The sequence below is a fragment of the Vicia villosa genome, linkage group LG2 (assembly GCF_029867415.1).
Source record: "Vicia villosa cultivar HV-30 ecotype Madison, WI linkage group LG2, Vvil1.0, whole genome shotgun sequence".
NCBI classification, from domain to species: Eukaryota; Viridiplantae; Streptophyta; class Magnoliopsida; order Fabales; family Fabaceae; genus Vicia; species Vicia villosa.
This window is the reverse complement of record NC_081181.1, coordinates 217,342,256-217,361,624: the sequence shown is the minus strand read 5'-3', so window position 1 is coordinate 217,361,624 and position 19,369 is coordinate 217,342,256. Positions and strand designations below refer to the sequence as shown.

The window sequence follows — 19,369 nt, the reverse complement described above, 5'->3', positions numbered from 1 at the left end:
AATATTAGATGAATGATATTAATGATAGTGTGAGTTGATTATCTTTATGCATTTTATCTTCTTCTTCTCCTTTTTTTTCTTTTGATCGATGAAAGTCTTAATGCCTTGAGAATTCTTATGGATTCTTGGTAAAGACTAGATCGTTACCTATTTTCTTTTCGTGCGGTATTGCTTACGGAAGGCGATCTACATATCGTTCTTCTCGCATGCATTAGCACATAAAGTTTTGACCGGCCTCGTTGAAGGGTGATTTCTACATAAATCACTTGGCGATCTGCTTAACATAGCGCAATATTTCGTGTCCCGAATCAAAAAGATCAAACATGGAAGAGAATTGTATGCGGTTGATTTAAGACTTGTGGAGGTTTTTATCGTGTAGTCGCTATGATTTTATCAAGCTTCTGATAAGCCCCATTGACTTTAAATCCGAGTACATCATTCACTCACCATAGATCTTCCTACTAACTTTGATAACATACTTGACAAGTTTCAAGATGGTTATCTTTAACATTTAACAACTAACTTTAATTTCCGCACCTTTATATTACCGCTCTTTATATTACCGCTCTTTATATTTCTCGCCTTATCGCTTTACTTTATCATTTCATCATATTTACATTTCGCCATTTTCTCTTTGTCCACTTGGACATATGTTTATGCTTCTGCTATTTTCCTTTTGTCCACTTGGACCATACTTTACTCTTTCGCTAAAACACTAATAAATAACTAAAATCTAAAAAACACATAAGGCTCTCTTTGGACTATCGGTTACTATCCCTAGCGCTTTGGAGATTCGGACTTATGGACCTAGTACCTCTGGACTCATTCTATTGCTATCCTGTGATTGTTCTGTCTGTCTGGCATTGTTCTGTTGTATGTTTATGTGTGCAGGTATTTCCTTGAAAGCCCTTGATGGTTAATTCCAAGGCATTGATATAAGGATTTTACCCGAAAACAGCCGTTACTCTGCCCGATTTTCGTCAGAACCTTAATGTGTTTAATGCAAAGTGGTGCTAAGACAATAAGTTCATGTGGATCCCCAAGTGTTAATGTGTTGGTATTGATAAATCCAAAGGATGGGAAAACTACCTTGGCTCTTAATGTCGAGTGTTGGCTTCTTATTTGGTTAGACCGTTTCTTTCCTTAGCTTTTATTTTATGCACTAGGTTAGCCTCTTCATCTCCTCCCATTCTTAAATTTTCAAAATCTTCTCCCTTTTTCAAAAACCTTCTTATGTTTGCAAACCTTTTCAAAAACCTTTTCTCAAAAATATCTTTCGCCCTTAGTGGCTTTTCTTCAAAAGTTTAGACACCGTTAACTGTCGAAACGAGTGGTTATACCCCACGATTTTGAAATTGATTGATAATAACGAGATCTTTTCCGCGTGAGAGAGCTAGTGGCATACTCGTTGATTTTATCCGAGTTGGAGCCCTTCTTTCATTTGCGATGCAAAGAACTTGTTTGTTCTCATGCTCAAGATCAATGGCTGAGTGTTTCTCTCTAACGACAACAAAGTGTTTATTCGTTTTAAAAACGTTTTTCCCAAAAGCGGAACTACATTAGCTCTGACTTCTCCATTGCACCGAGGAGGTATGTAGGCCCAAAGCTTAACGCTTTGCCGAGCTTATTTTGAAAATAAAACAAACCGTTTTTTAGCACACACACAACACAGATTTTCAAAAAGGTTCCCGTGGAGTACCACGGATATGAGGGGTGCTTTAAACCTTCCCCTCATATAATCAACACCCGTACCTAAAATCTCTTCTTTTGTTTTAAAAAACAAACTTTGGTTTTTTTCGTTCTTTTCCCTTTTCCTTTGGAAATAATAAAAGCGCGGTGGCGACTTTCACTGAAATATTGATTCGAGTCATCCTATGGCTTTGATATCAGATTTTCCCCGCTACAGAAAAATGGCGACTTCACTGGGGATCCAGTTTTAAGTGTGTTAAGCCTATTTTTGTTTATCTGTGTGTTTTATCTGTATATATTATTGTGTGCTTTGTTTGTTTATTTTCTTTTTTTTTGGTGCTCGATGGTTCCTCTGTGATGAGATAAAGTTCTAACCCGAACTTTTGTGAGTAACTTGAGATAGGAGGTGGTAAGACCAATAGTCGCATGTCAGGAGCAATCCTTAGCATGAGCGTCATATGGTGGAACCCCAATCAGTGGAGGCCTCATGGAAGGTAGTAGATGTTGTTACGAATCATCGTGATAACGCTATTACTTTCAATAGTGAGTGTCCGTAGAAGCTGAATGGCCTAGAACCTTTTTACCCAATCTAAGCCTTTTTAGGATGTAGTGCAGAAACAAGATCAAGTACCAATTTGAGCTTGTTGTCATGCGATGCTACGCTCAGACGAGGTCTTTTTAGGCATATTATTGGCGCCCATGAGCAATTGTGCGTGCCGGTAATATCCGATAGAAGATTGAAAACTCTGGGAACCTTTGTAGAACCCGTTCGGCAGGTACAAAATCCCCTAGTACATACCTTTGTGGGTGGTTCTTAACTTTGACTCCATGCTCGTGACGTCGAACCTTTGAACCCTGTTTGTGTGACCGTGTGTGATCTTGATTGTGATTGATGCATAAACCATGCATCCATGCATTCATTTGATTTCCAAGGAACTCATAGGTCTTTCTTTGTAAACATCATAAGTTTCATCAAACTCAATGGATCTTGGGTGTTGATGGGGTGAAAACTCTAATCCACCAAAATGGATGATTGATCTTGATGATAACTTGATCAAAGTTTTGATCCAATATAGGATTTACCTCCTTCATGTTTTGATGTTTACAAAGTAATAACTTGAATTCTTTGAAATTCAAATAAAACCAAAAAAAAAAACAGCAATTGCATCATTTGCATACATACATCCAGGTTGTCCAGAAAACTTATCCTTGTCTGTCTCCATCTTCAGAGTTGTTGTCTACCGTCAAGCTGATTCCTCGACACATTGAACTAGAAGCATGTATCTGAAGAGTATGGAAGAACTTCAACAAGACCAAGAGTTGGTAAGATCAAAGATGCTATCTTTCAGGGATATGGGTCCTAATGTTGTCACTAATCCTTTGCCAGATCAGAGTGGCTGAAGATAAGTCAAAGCCCGATTTTCCTAAAGCCAAGTGTTTCAGACAAGATAGCTCATCTTGGTTGCTGATTAGTCACTAGGCCTTGTTTCTGTACTGTTTGTATTTCCTTTATTGTACTGTTTACTTTTAGACTTTGTTTGTTTCTGAATGGTGATTTTAATGAAATGAGCATCGCATATTTTGAATTCATTCATCTACTATGTTTATGTTTATACATTCTTTTACAAAACTTTTTCTTCCTTTTGCTTTCTCTATCAAACTTGTGTTTTATGCAAAGATTGGAGGGAGGATGATGACAACGAAATACCCAAGTTGTTGAACTGTATGCTTTCGAATAAAACTTTGCTGATGATGTACAGGCATTGTTTCAATTCCCAAACACTGGAGAAATAAGGAAGTTAATCCCTTGTCAACCCCTCTGAGCCTTCGAAGTTGGAGTTTCTTTCTGTATGAAAAAACCCGCATTTTTAACCTGGGGCAGGGTAGTTCTCAATTAATTTGGCTGTGCATTCTATTTTAAGAGAATCATTCAGTACACCTTTCAACAAGTGCTTCAATCGCAAGCTTTCCTCCGCATACATCAAAGAAATGTTGGAGATGCCAATCAAAAGCCAATGATAGTTTATCAATCATTAAGCAAGGCAGTCACTATCTTTCAAAAAAAAATGTATCAAAAAATATATAATCAAAGAAAAGCCTGCTAAGTCAAAACCAAAAACGACTTAGGCAAAAATAAAGGCATCCCGCTGACTGTAAGTACAAAAATAAACAGTTCAGGCAAAAGTTAGGGATATATAAAAAGAAAAGATGAAAAAAGAGAAGTCAATAAATTCCTGAACAACACAATGTTGTGACTACCAAAAGGAAGAAGTGACTGCCATCTCAAAAGTTCTCTTTGCTTGTGAGCTATCATCATTACAAAGGTGCAATTCCAGAAGCCTCTTTGAACCTGAATGCATAAGCTGAATTAACTGAGTTTTAGGACTGGAGATCATCACCAAGATGGGGTGGGTTACAAAAATTTTGAGCCTTATATCCTTTGTTTCTAAAACCGTGAACCTGGCCACGTTACAACCTTTAAAAGACCTAATTGAGGCAAGGTTTGTTTGAAAGCATACTACAACAAGGTTGCGTAAGCTGACTCCCATGAGATTTGCCAATCATTTGCTTTGATATCATATCTTTGTTTTATCTTTCACTTTGAATGTCTGAACCTTTATGTTTTGACTAGTTGATTCCATTTTCTTTACATCAATAACATCTTTCAAAAAATGATTTTGATTTCAAAAATATTCTTTGAGCATTGCATTAAAATTACCATTCTTGAATGAACATTTTGTTTGCAAGTAAGCACTCATTTTTCAGGAAGTTCAAACAGTCGAGAAACTTGATCAGTGATCCTATCAGGGGCATGTTATTTCAAGATCCTGTTGTTCATTCAAGATTTGTTGATCAGAATATCATTTCAATACTTGTACTGGGGCAAGCCATCCCAACATGCATTTCAAGAATTGAAGCCATGATCAGTTAACTTGCAACAATTAGTGAATCAGGGGCAATCTTCTTCAGCAATCCCCAAGCAGTTTTATCAGCCCTTCTCAAAGGATCATCGATTTGATACAGTTACCAGTGTAATAGAAGTATGTCCAAGCATCTTCTTCGTAAGCAGAATTGGCAGAGTTCCCGTGTTGAGGAATCAGAGTTCCTATCGTGCCTCACAAAAGAGTCTCCCTCAGTTGTCACAAACAATTGCATTGCATTGATCATATATCATGCATAGAAAAATTCAACATCACGCATTGAAACAAATTTCATACTCATTTACATTCTCCGAGGTCCTGTTGTTATCAACATTTTACCTTGAGATCTAAGTCCAACTTACTTGGCACATACCAAAGTAGATGTTCGTCTGCCTGTTTCTATTTCCGTCCAATGCTACTCTTGGATGTGTAAACTTTTCTCTCTGTCCAATGCTACTCTTGGATGTGTAAACTTTTCTCTCTGTCCAATGCTACTCTTGGACATGTCATTTCTCACTTTTTATCCAAAGCCACTATTGGATGTCACAATCCCCATTAAAATGTTTCTCACCTCCTTCAAAGCTACTATTGAATGACGTTCATGTCTTTGAGCTGGAATAACATTCTTTTTGTCCAATGCCACTATTGGATGTTTATTGAGTTTGTTTTCCATCCATTGCCACTCCTGAATGGTTGCTCAAATTTTCCGAATTGGTTTCCATTTTGTTCAAAGCTACTGTTGAACGCCTCTGATGTATTTCCGGGTTCAGGTTTCCATTTTGCATTCAAAGCCACTATTGAATCTCTTTGGTTTCCATTTTTGTCTAAAGCTACTATTGGATTGTTCCCGATGTTTTCCAGAGTTTGGATTCCTTTTGTTCAAAGCTACTGTTGAACGTCTCTGTCGTATCTTCGGGTTTGTAGGTCTCCTTTTGCATTCAAAGCCACTATTGAATCTTGTTGGTCTCCTTCCATCCAAAACAACTATTGGATGTCTCCGCTGTTTCCTCAGAGTTTGGGCCCTTTTTCAGATTCATTCAATGCCACTCTTGAATGTCTCTGATGGTTGGTGTCGTCTAATGCCACTTTTAGACGTTTCTACCCAATATGTTTGTGTTCCAGAGTTCATTCAATGCCACTTTTGAATATCTCTGTTGATTTTCATCGTCTAATGCCACTCTTAGACGTTCTTACTACACTTCTAACTTGGGTTTTATCCCTCCCTTTCTAAGTATTGCTGGATATTTCTTGTCACCCTGACGGATAACCAGTAGTATCTTGTTTCCCTAGCCACTCCTTTCATTCGAGTCTATCGCTCATTCCTTTTGTTCCCCCCAGTGGCATTATATTCCCCCTCTATTTTCATAAGCATACTTGATGCATCCATTAGCATCGCATTATACCTTAGGTTCAAAAATTGTGTATTTTATATTTAAGTCTCTTCAATTACGTCGAGCTGAGGATTTTAACCCTCACATCTCCGGAAAGAAGAAACTTAAATAGGGGCATCTGTCATACCCCAATTTTTGACCCTAAGATCATACATCATTTGCATTTCAATCATCAATCAAGATCACAACCTTGAGGTATCATTTTTCCTTTGAGGGGAACCATCGAGCATTTCTAGCTTTTTATTTGTTTTATACTAACCCAAATACCAAAAACATTGCTTTATTTCTTTGTAGGCTCTTGTTTTGTAGGTACCAAGCCAAGACATGCAATAAACAAGGCATTTTTCATGTTTTGGACTGATGAAATCGATTTCCCTACTGGGTAAATCGATTTCCCTGCAGCAATCTTCAACAAAATCACATTCTGGACAGCATGAAATCGATTTCCCTCCTGGGTAAATCGATTTCCCTAGTGTATTTTGCGCCAAATTCTCTTCTGGAACAGAGTGAAATCGATTTCACTCCTGGGGAAATCGATTTCCTTAAGGCAAAATTCAAAAATATAAGGAGGGAAGCTTGACATCATTTTGGCACCTTTTTTCTTTGATTATTTTTGATCATTTTACCAATTTTCCACCTCATCAAAATTAATCCCTTCATTAAACCCACTTAAACCCCATTTTACCACTTTTTACCATTTAATTGCCACTTTAATCACCAATTAAACACAAGCTAATTTCCAAATGCAAAAAGACCAAACTACCACTACTCTTGCTCTCATCCTATAAATAGAGCCCACTACTCTCTCATTTCTCAAGCTTTGAGAGCCAAAAAACCTCTTGCAATTTCTCTCCTCATTCCTACCAAATTCACCAAAGCTCTTCATTCTTTCATAAAGTTTGTGAGTTACATCTTGAACCTCACAAACTTTGAGCTAAACCACCATCCATTTCACTTTTTTTTCCTTCAATTGTTGAGAGATCAAGATTTGTGTTGGTGATTCTTGAAGTAGATCCAAGTTTTGTTCAAGATTTGGTAAATTTTCTTCATCTTTTTTGTATATCATGATGTAGATCTTTGTTGCTTGTGTGTGATGCATCTTTGATGCTATATTGGTGCTATTTGATGGTGATTTGATGGAAAATTCGTGCTCCAATTGATATGTGATCATAAGGTGTTTGTATGTTTGCTTAAGTCAAGTTTTATGCCTTTAAATGTTGTTTTTGCTGAAATTTGCACTGGTCAAATCGATTTCCTGCTGGCAGAATGTGGTTTTTTGCTTCTTTTATGCTTGTTTTGGTTTCCTACTTCCTCCACTTCATTAATATCATTGGATCTAGGATGTTGATAGGTTTGAAATGACCTAATCCGTAATATTGGATGAATGATATTAATGATAGTGTGAGTTGATTATCTTTTGTGTTTTCATTCTTATTTTCATCTTATCTTTCTTTTGATCGATGAAAGTCTTAACATCTTGAGAATTCTATGGATTCTTGATGAAGACTAGATCAATTTGTGTTCATTCTTATCTCTTCATCTTATCTTTCTTTTGATCGATGAAAGTCTTAATATCTTGAGAATTCTATGGATTCTTGATAAAGACTAAATCAATTTGTTTTCATTCTTGTGATTATCTTTTGTGAATTTTATTCTTCTTCCTCCATTTCATTAATATCATTGGATCTAGGATGTTGATAGGTTTGAAAGAACCAAATCCATAATATTAGATGAATGATATTAATGATAGTGTGAGTTGATTATCTTTATGCATTTTATCTTCTTCTTCTCCTTTTTTTTCTTTTGATCGATGAAAGTCTTAATGCCTTGAGAATTCTTATGGATTCTTGGTAAAGACTAGATCGTTACCTATTTTCTTTTCGTGCGGTATTGCTTTCGGAAGGCGATCTACATATCGTTCTTCTCGCATGCATTAGCACATAAAGTTTTGACCGGCCTCGTTGAAGGGTGATTTCTACATAAATCACTTGGCGATCTGCTTAACATAGCGCAATATTTCGTGTCCCGAATCAAAAAGATCAAACATGGAAGAGAATTGTATGCGGTTGATTTAAGACTTGTGGAGGTTTTTATCGTGTAGTCGCTATGATTTTATCAAGCTTCTGATAAGCCCCATTGACTTTAAATCCGAGTACATCATTCACTCACCATAGATCTTCCTACTAACTTTGATAACATACTTGACAAGTTTCAAGATGGTTATCTTTAACATTTAACAACTAACTTTAATTTCCGCACCTTTATATTACCGCTCTTTATATTACCGCTCTTTATATTTCTCGCCTTATCGCTTTACTTTATCATTTCATCATATTTACATTTCGCCATTTTCTCTTTGTCCACTTGGACATATGTTTATGCTTCTGCTATTTTCCTTTTGTCCACTTGGACCATACTTTACTCTTTCGCTAAAACACTAATAAATAACCAAAATCTAAAAAACACATAAGGCTCTCTTTGGACTATCGGTTACTATCCCTAGCGCTTTGGAGATTCGGACTTATGGACCTAGTACCTCTGGACTCATTCTATTGCTATCCTGTGATTGTTCTGTCTGTCTGGCATTGTTCTGTTGTATGTTTATGTGTGCAGGTATTTCCTTGAAAGCCCTTGATGGTTAATTCCAAGGCATTGATATAAGGATTTTACCCGAAAACAGCCGTTACTCTGCCCGATTTTCGTCAGAACCTTAATGTGTTTAATGCAAAGTGGTGCTAAGACAATAAGTTCATGTGGATCCCCAAGTGTTAATGTGTTGGTATTGATAAATCCAAAGGATGGGAAAACTACCTTGGCTCTTAATGTCGAGTGTTGGCTTCTTATTTGGTTAGACCGTTTCTTTCCTTAGCTTTTATTTTATGCACTAGGTTAGCCTCTTCATCTCCTCCCATTCTTAAATTTTCAAAATCTTCTCCCTTTTTCAAAAACCTTCTTATGTTTGCAAACCTTTTCAAAAACCTTTTCTCAAAAATATCTTTCGCCCTTAGTGGCTTTTCTTCAAAAGTTTAGACACCGTTAACTGTCGAAACGAGTGGTTATACCCCACGATTTTGAAATTGATTGATAATAACGAGATCTTTTCCGCGTGAGAGAGCTAGTGGCATACTCGTTGATTTTATCCGAGTTGGAGCCCTTCTTTCATTTGCGATGCAAAGAACTTGTTTGTTCTCATGCTCAAGATCAATGGCTGAGTGTTTCTCTCTAACGACAACAAAGTGTTTATTCGTTTTAAAAACGTTTTTCCCAAAAGCGGAACTACATTAGCTCTGACTTCTCCATTGCACCGAGGAGGTATGTAGGCCCAAAGCTTAACGCTTTGCCGAGCTTATTTTGAAAATAAAACAAACCGTTTTTTAGCACACACACAACACAGATTTTCAAAAAGGTTCCCGTGGAGTACCACGGATATGAGGGGTGCTTTAAACCTTCCCCTCATATAATCAACACCCGTACCTAAAATCTCTTCTTTTGTTTTAAAAAACAAACTTTGGTTTTTTTCGTTCTTTTCCCTTTTCCTTTGGAAATAATAAAAGCGCGGTGGCGACTTTCACTGAAATATTGATTCGAGTCATCCTATGGCTTTGATATCAGATTTTCCCCGCTACAGTATCAATGATGTTATTCCTATCCGTATGATGAATTTTCCGCTGTGTTAACATGAGATGTTTATGAATATGATAAATTGTTCCTTAGTGGATGCATGACAATGACGTACAATAATTTGTTCTCGATTGAATTGTGGCCCCCTTGTTTCATGTTACTCTGAATTATTTTTTAAATTGTCGCGGGGTTTAGAAGGGTGTTACAACAAGAGCCACTTCTACTCAAGCACAAAACACATAAAATTGACAACAACAAAAAAGCCCCTAATGTGCTCTACCTTAAATCAACTAAATTAACATAAATCATAAATAAATGACATTACTCAAGCTCTAATCAACCCTAAAATGTATGTATAAGAGGCTTAAATATCTCACACAAATTGAGTTATCGAGTAGTCTCCAACTGGTCTTCGAAATCATGTCGATAGGTTGAAAGCATATCCTTCAACATAAGACATATTACTCGTCCATGTAGCATTACCATATCTAAAATTTTGAATTGATGTTTAACGTTGGACATGATTATAATTAGAATTCAGATGAACATAATCAATATATAATGCATAAACAAAAAAACATCAATTTATTCAATAACAACGATTACCAAAATCATGATCATGTTTTATTCATTAACCTCTATTAATAAACCATGCTAAGACTAGGAATGGTAAGATGATAATTATCATTAATGTTACAAAATCTTTACCTAATTCCTCATGCTTGATAATACCGATAAGAAACAAAATAATGACAAGTAGAGTAATGAACAAAAGAAGAAATTTAGCCATTTGAAAAATATGGATAGATATTTTGAGAATGATGTGAAAGTTACGAAAGAAGTTGAAAGTAGAATACACACCGCAAACCGAACCGCGCGTTTTTGTTAAAAACAACACAAACACATCTGAATCAAATATTATTTTTTGCGATTTCGATTTAGTTTTGTTTGATTTTGCAGTTTTATATTGGGCCGGTTTGATTTTGAACACTTCTAATATATATGTTTATTCCTACAAACTTCTCCAATTAACATATAAAAACAAAAACAACTCCATGGCATCGCATTCATTCATGGGTTTAACTGCAACAAATGCCACACACACGGCATCACATTCATTCATAGTTTTAACTTGCATTATACCTTTCAAATCTTTACTTTAATAACGAGACTTTTTTACATGGTGCCCACAAAACTTAGACCTAAAACTTCATCCATCATTTGAATTCCAATACATCTCAACAACCCTATTCTTAGTACCCAACATTATTATTTTATCGTTTTTTCCCAAAAAAAATCTTTCACACCCATCGCTCCCTCTTGTTTAACAACATAATGCTAGCCGCCGATAATTGTTAACAGGTTCTTTCATAGCTGCATTCATTCAGATATTCCCTGCAATCAATTGCTGCAAAACTAAATATCTATCTAACACAACAACGACGCCTTTCATCTACCAGTTTTTGCTCGCTTCATTCCACTTGTTCCACTAGAATTAAACGGAGACACACTACCGCTTCGTCCAGGACTCTCTTCTCTAAAACTTGAATTCGGCAATGCCAATTCCCACAACTTCTGCCTCTTTATGAAGTCCTCTGTCTTCTAAGTGTTTCAGAGAATTTCCTCTAGGTCCCAGAAGTCTTCCGATAAAATTGAACTGATGCATAAATAGTTACATTATTTTTATTCTCTAATTGATCAAACCTTAAGTGTTAAGAAAGATAACAGACTGTGGTCAGATCAACTGATCAAGTAAATAGTTTTCCTTTATTGTACTATAGTTGAGTTGACATATGAGCTTACATTGGGGTATGTATCAACTGGAATTTCCAAGCGCAAAATCGTTATAAGAGTGAATGAGTTAGGACTTACAGTTGTGCCTTGCCAGTCCATTGTCATTCCAGGAGCTCCACAAAATCTCTGCTTGTAGATATTGACAGTTTGACATATTTGGTTGACATTGTTCTATAAATTGTATTATGTAGCATGCGAATTTGTATACAATATTCCTCGGAGCATTTCTCAAAAGCAAGCAAGGCTTCATTCTGACCAATTGACTGAGCCTTAACTGTAAAGGTGGCATTGATTACCATTTTTTTTCTTGTAAATGGATTGAATAGCCGAAATGAATTATTTTTATCAGCAAAGATGAAATATCCGCTGGAAGCTCTAACATAGACACAGTTCTTAAAGCAACTCATCATGTTCAAATCATAAATTTTTTGATTGGGTATGCTAATAAAGGAATATGATCCTATACCATTATAACGAACAAGCAATGGTTCAAAATTTGATTTATGAAAAGTCCTCCAATTCTTGCAAACACCAGAAAACGAAAAAAGGCCGGTTAAATCTAGTTTCTTGCAAATGATATCAAGCACATCCTAAGGAAGAAGTTGACCAAGATCACCATTATCTTTTAATTTTTTTCCTTTGTATCAAAACAATAAGAAATGTTAGGGGTAAAACTTAAGATATTATATTGAGACAATAAATTAGTACTAATCAGTGGTCTTGATCCGATATTGAGATGGCACGAAGGTATTGAACTCCCAAACTAAATCGGTATGATTTTTGAGCAGCCCCTTCACTCTTGCAGAGACACAACTTATATCAATAGTTTGATCCTTGTAATCCTTCAAAACTTGTAGAAAATCATGAAAATTAGTTTTTCTCTTATATTGAAGAGCAAGTTTTAGATCCTTCAGAAAACCTGATGCATGTGAATCCTCTATTGCTTGTGAATCCTCTAATGAAAGTTTGAATCCATGTTTCTCCGGCACGAAAGAGTTGAATACCAGAATCAAATAGTTGTGCCCTTTAAACAAGGTCTTCAATTTTGCTTTGACACGACTTATATAAATTCTTTTAGCACTTAAATCTCTAAGGACTTTTAAAAATTGATCATACTTTTCCATGTTATTTTGAAATGCAACTTTTACTACATTAAGATACCCTAATGATTCGGCACATACATATCATTGATTTTGAAATCTGATTTGCATAATTGACTAGCTGCTGCAGCAGCACGGCTTCAGAATGAGGCATGAAAATCGTCGTATAAAAGATCCGTTGATATGGAAGAACAAGATAATAATATGTTAATGAAATCTCAACAATAGGTAGAAATCTATTTATTTATACCTAGGTATCGCATGGTTGGGCTTTTTTTTAATTTAATTAGGAGCATTAAACCTTTCATCCCCACATATACCCAGGTATTTTACCATAATACCTCTAATATTAAAAATAAAAACCAAAAGGAAAGAAAGAACTCTGTATTTTCTAAACAAAAGTTTATAATAGCCAAAAATTTGAGTTATCATCTTAAAAGCAAAAAATATACAATAGAAAAAGAAACAATTTATGTAGTGGTTCGTCCATGTATGGGACGAAAAGCTGAAATTTTTTCTTCAGTTGGGTTTGGTCAGGGGTTGGCCGACTCTGTAGGTAGTTTTTTTTTTTTTTTTAATTTTGAAAATGTAAATGATTTTTTTTATTTTTAAATATCAATAATTATTTATTTAAACTATTAGTTAAATGAAATATAATATTTAATTATTATTTTAATTTTATAATAAAAATATAAATGTATATTAATTGTAATAATTGTTATAATAAATTGGTTAATAAGATATTTTATTAAATAAATTAATTTAATATAATATAATATGGTAGGTGCATCATTGGCCGATCCGTTGAAATGAATATACGATGAAGGCGTAGGTTGGACGAGCGCATGAAGAAGATGCGTGCATGTGTCAGCTCGACCAATAGATATCCAAATGCATATATTTTATTAATTTTTTGTCGCCTATAAATAAGTTTGAATTGCTCATTTGTACTCACATCAGTTACAATCAAAGGCTTGTTTTAACTCTTGAAGATGTCTTTAGACACTTTTGTTTTAACTCTTGAAGATGTCTTTAGACACTTTTCCAACGTTCCCATTTATGAAGTAGAGATGCAACACTATTTTTTTCAACAACAAAGCCTACGTTGATGATTAAACTCTAGAATTTATTTGTATATACATCTTTGGTTTTTACAAGTTATTGATATATTTTGTCTACTTTTGCATAGGACGAAATAAAAAGATTTAGACTTCATTCGCATTTATTCGATGAGGAACCAAGTGAGTTTATTAAGCCTCTATTGGAACGAGCCAGTTTTGGACGAGTTTCCGAAATCAACTTTAGAAGTATTGATTCAAAACTTGTTGTTGCGATGCTTGAAAGATGGAGGCCGTAAACACATACGTTTCATTTGTCAACCGGGGAATGTATAATAATCCTTGAGGACGTGCATATGTTGTTCGGCCTCTATATAGATGGGAAGGCTGTTCGAGGTGCTTCCGAAGGAGGTGATAGTGCGTGTATGGATGCTTTAGGCGTATAACCTTTTGACGCGGATAGGGCGAAGTCATCGGTAAGATTGACATGGCTCCACGAAATGTTACGTGATTCAAAAGCAAATCCCCAACCAACCGAGGCGGAAAATATTCTACACGCAAAAATATATATTTTAATCATGATTAGCGTTTTATTTCCTGACAAAAGTCATAATTTATTGCATTCATCTTGGTTCCAATTCATCAAAGATCTTGATAAATGCGGACAATATAGTTGGGAATCTGCTTGTTTGTGTTTTCTCTACAGGGAGATGTGCAAAGCATCTTGTAAAGGAGTCAGGAGTATTGGAGGGTGCGTACTCCTTCTCGCCGTGTGGACCTACTGCAACATTCCACAACTTGCTCCAAGGAGTGAAGTGGTTCCATCCTATCCATACGGTGTTCGCTAAATTTATTTTATAAATTCATTGTTTCCTATAGTCATGTTTTTAATTTATCGCTTATTTCTAATTACACTATTTAAAAATTCAAGATTTGCTCAACGAGGTATGTTTATATCTAAGTGGATATCGTTTTGTACTAGATCACATGGTTCCTAGAAATGTATGTTTATATTCGTAGCATATATTAACTTTTTCAACTACGTGGATACGAGTTTGAACTCTAATTAATAATTTATGTGTTGCAGTTTTTGTGGAGACTCTACCCAAATTACCCTTCTTGTGTTCGGCGAGATATTCGGGTGTGGAGTTCAACTACTTATATTATATACTTTCATGGTCCTCTTCCGCAACACAACAAATAACCCCACCTCCCTTTCATCAAGAAATCCCAAAAATGAACCCAACACAATTCCAAACCCAAGTATTTTCGTTCCCACAACAAACAGCCCCACCTCCCTTTCATCAAAATTTCCCACAAATGAACCCAACACAATTCCAAATCCAAACATCTTCGTTCCCACAACAAGCATTCCATCACACTCAAACCACACAACAACACACATTTTTTGCCACTGCATCTCAACATCCAAGTCCTTACACCCCAACCTCCAAGACAAACTACTACTACCATCAACAACAATATCAACAACAATCAACACTTCGACCACCACTACAATACACCCCAATCCCTCAACCCGACATCGACCACCAATTTCTCCCAGTCTCAACCGCAATACCCTACCCCTTCACTCTCCCAACTTCCATATACATTTGACGCTACGAATGCCTATTATCCAGACATTCAACCGCCTGTGCCACAAAACTATGTACATCTTTTCCAACAACTCCCCAACATTTCACTCACTGATGATGAGTTTCTCAAATTACTGCCTCCATCTGCTGAACAATTGGAATTTGCAATGTGCGGCGATTCATCGTTGCATAACGAATATCTTTCTAGCGACGAATCTCCACAAAGGCAACTTCCACCAAACGATGAATCACAGCTCGGCAAGGGGAAGCGGACCAAATTTTCTGCCCGCTGTTACATTGGAGGTCATAAGGTCCAGCAAAAGCCAAAGAAAAAATAGTTTTTTTTTTGTAAATTGTTCATGGCATTAATAAAAAAATTATTATTACATTTATATTTTTATTATAAAATTAAAATAATAATTAAATATTATATTTTATTGAATTAATTGTTTAAATAATTAATTATTGATATTTAAAAATCAAAAAAATAATTTAAATATTCATAAAAAAGACCAGTGCAGGCCGGCCAACCCCTATCTGAACCTCAACTGGGGGAAAAATTTCAGCTTTTCGTCCAATACATGGGCGAACCACTACATAAAAAAGTGACACTTATGCAAAAAAAAATTCAACTTGTTAAATTGTGCTATTTTAGTTTCAAAAGAGTGGCATAAAGGTAAAAAAAATTCTTAAATATAAAAAAAAATAACTTGGAAGTGAGAGTAACAAAGAGCTGGAAGTAGGGGTAGCAAAACGGGTTCGGGCCGTTGGGCATGTCCGTTTTGCGGAGCGGACCAAGATTTTAGGCCCTCAACCTTTAATGTGACCATCCCACCCTGTCCCGTTTTTTAGGTGGACTTTTGCCGGCACGAACATTAACATAATTTTTTATATTTTTAAGCCTAAAAAGTGCAATGTCCGCGGGCTTAGTTCGCCCCGCCTCACTTTTTGCGGGGCGGGTCAAGGTTTTATGTCCGCACTCCTAACTATGTCCGCTCTGCCCCCATTATTTTGCAGACTTTTGCAGGACGGATATGCCCGTTTGCCACGCCTGAGTGGAAGAGATAGAAGTGAATAGATGTGGGCTAAGTAACCAAGTTTAGATCCATAATAAAATAACTAAAGTTTACTGTTAAGCCTTTAATTCATGTAATGCAACCATGCAAAAATGTCAGAAATTTCAACCGTTTCTTTAGTCAATAGCAACAATGATAACAAAATGAATGAAGCATGGAAAATAATTACTACTCCATAATGATGATGATAATAGAGATGAGTAAAAAATAATTAAATCATAGACTAATCAATGGATCAATCATGTTACCATAAATCATGATGTTAAATAAGTACTAATAATACATAAAGTAAACCTATGATTCTCTCTTTCAATATACCTATAGATCTACATATCTATCTGCATACACAAATGATACCTTCTTTTTACATGCTTCCCTTTTCTTCCCTTTTTTCTGTTTATTACTTTACAACAGAAAGGAAAGAAAGAACTACGTGTATTTTAAACAAAAGTTTATAATAGCCAAAATTTTGAGTTATCATCATAAAAGCAAAAAATATACAATAGAAAAAGCAACAATTTTTCTGATGTTGAGAAAGAGAATAGAGAAAAAAGACAAAAACACCAACGTCAGTGTTAAACCGTAGGGTTCCTCTTGCCTTTCTGGTTTCCACTATTGTTCTTTTGGACATACTCAAACACAAGAATCCTCTCTCTCATCTCTCTCAACTCTCTCTTTCTCTCTCTCTTGTGTTTTTCATTTTTGTTTTATTTGCTGGAACAATTATTTCAAAGACTATTCATGAGTTTCATATCAGTTTTGCTTTCTTTAATTTATTCTGTTCATTCTGTCACTACCCAATAGTTCTATCTGTGTTAAAGTTTCACTTTTTTTTTCCTTTTCTGTTTTGGGTAAGTCTTGTCTGCAGATCCCAGAAAAAGCAAAGACAGATCCATGGAACATGAACATGTTATTAGTAGTTTAGTACAGTGTTATTAGAACTCAACAAACTTCAAACATAAGAGAAAAAAACATGATCTAAGGTTTTGTTTGTTGAGGAAAACATGTCTAATTTGACTTCTGCATCTGGTGAAGCTACTGCTACCGCTGCTGCAACCAATTATCCTCAACAATACTTTTCTCCATCACAATCTCAAACTCATGACGAGACTCCGGTGAAGAAAAGGAGAAACCTTCCTGGCAACCCAGGTTTAATTATTATCTTACTTCCTAGCAATATTTTGTTTTTGGTTGCGATTATGATTATGCTAGTACAAACCATAATATTGCGGCCGTAATTGTAATTATGTTTGTTAGATTTTTTATTTGATTTGATAATATTAATTTTAGACCCGGAAGCTGAAGTTATAGCGTTATCGCCGAAGACGCTTATGGCGACGAATAGATTCATATGTGAGATCTGCAACAAAGGATTTCAAAGAGATCAGAATCTTCAACTTCATAAAAGAGGACATAATTTACCATGGAAGTTGAAGCAGAGAACAGGCAATGAGATAATAAGGAAGAAAGTATATGTATGTCCAGAACCAACTTGTGTGCACCATGAGCCATCAAGAGCCTTGGGAGATTTAACTGGTATCAAGAAGCACTTTTGCAGAAAGCACGGTGAGAAAAAGTGGAAATGTGATAAGTGCTCTAAGAAGTATGCTGTTCAATCAGATTGGAAAGCTCACTCCAAAACCTGTGGTACAAGAGAATATAGATGTGACTGTGGAACCCTCTTCACAAGGTAGCTTAAATATTATATAATTTCTAAACCTAAACTCAATCATTAGAAAAATAATTACCACATTCTATATCTCTACAAGTTGATAATAATGTAACGAACTATTAACCATAGACACAGACACCAGACACAATACTGACTGACATGCCGACAAGTTTTGGTTTTATATAAGATGTTAATACGAATATCAGACACACACGACACTGACACTTCGATAAGTTTTGGTTTTATAGTGATAGTATAGACACGAATACCAGACATGACACTTTCTCGTGAACATCAGACACACGCACGACACTGACGTGTCGTTAAGTTTTGTTTCTATATGATTTTTCAGGAGGGACAGTTTCATAACTCATAGAGCATTCTGTGATGCATTAGCAGAAGAGAGTTCAAGAACTGTAACTCATCAACCAAGCTCTCACAACATCATCAATCTCCAAACTCATGAGACACAAGGTTTCACATTAAAGAAAGAGCATCAAAATTTCAGTTTTCTAAAGCAAGAAATTCAAATACCATCATGGCTTGAATTAGAACAAGATCTAAACCTTCATGAAAACCCTAACCCTAGAAACGGTCCTACTACACTTCCATCATACCAACCAACATCTGCAGTTTCACCTCACATGTCAGCTACAGCATTGTTACAGAAAGCAGCTCAGATGGGTTCAACAACCAGCTCATCACAACAACAATCCATGATCATGATAAGTGGGACCCGCCAACAAGGTCACGTGTCTCTTGATGACTCTTCCACCAACAACAACATGTTAAACTCAAATAGTAATTTTGGTTTGAATTTGTCCTCATGTGAAGACCAAATGATGAACAACTCTTTCTCTTCTTCTGGCTTTCATGGAACAACAACCACCATTGATGACCGCGGCGGCACGGTTACCGTCACCGGAGGAAATGATGCATTTACAAGAGATTTCTTAGGTCTAAGGCCTTTATCTGATAGTGATATTCTGAGTATTGCTGGTATGGGAAACTGCATGGACTCTTCAAATTCCCATAATCAACAAAACGAAACTCAAAAACAATGGCAAGGTAATTAGTTTGGTTGGTGTAAATATCTTCATTTAATTTTTTTCTTAAATTAAACAAATATTTTAAATGTGTCCTTTTTGTTTGTCTTATATTGTCAATCTTCCCAAAGGGAAGGACTATTTGGAGTCCCAACATATTCTATTCCTTATAGTATTTGTCTATTTTTTTAATGCAGCAGTAAAAAAAATATTATGCAAATTTACGGTTAATGTAACTCAGATTAAATATGAGAAACCTAGCTAGCTAGTTGGTAATCAAACACACTCTCTAAACACTTAATACAGTATGGATTTTACTATTGTATTAATTATACTCCCTCTTAAATTGGAAAATATAGTACTTTTTAATTGGGTCTGGCTAACCAGCCCTCAGGCAATGGTTAAG

The 19,369-nt window shown here is 35.7% G+C and overlaps 1 protein-coding gene across 1 annotated transcript; it reads left to right on the top strand.

Moving 5' to 3' along the window:
* Positions 1–16,721: 16,721 nt before the first annotated feature.
* Positions 16,722–19,117, top strand: LOC131653910 (protein indeterminate-domain 11-like). The gene is made up of 3 exons (XM_058924253.1): positions 16,722–17,394; positions 17,536–17,935; positions 18,270–19,117. The coding sequence occupies exons 1-3, from the start codon at positions 17,250–17,252 to the stop codon at positions 18,991–18,993; spliced, it is 1,269 nt and encodes a 422-aa protein (XP_058780236.1). The 5' UTR covers positions 16,722–17,249; the 3' UTR covers positions 18,994–19,117.
* Positions 19,118–19,369: the final 252 nt, after the last annotated feature.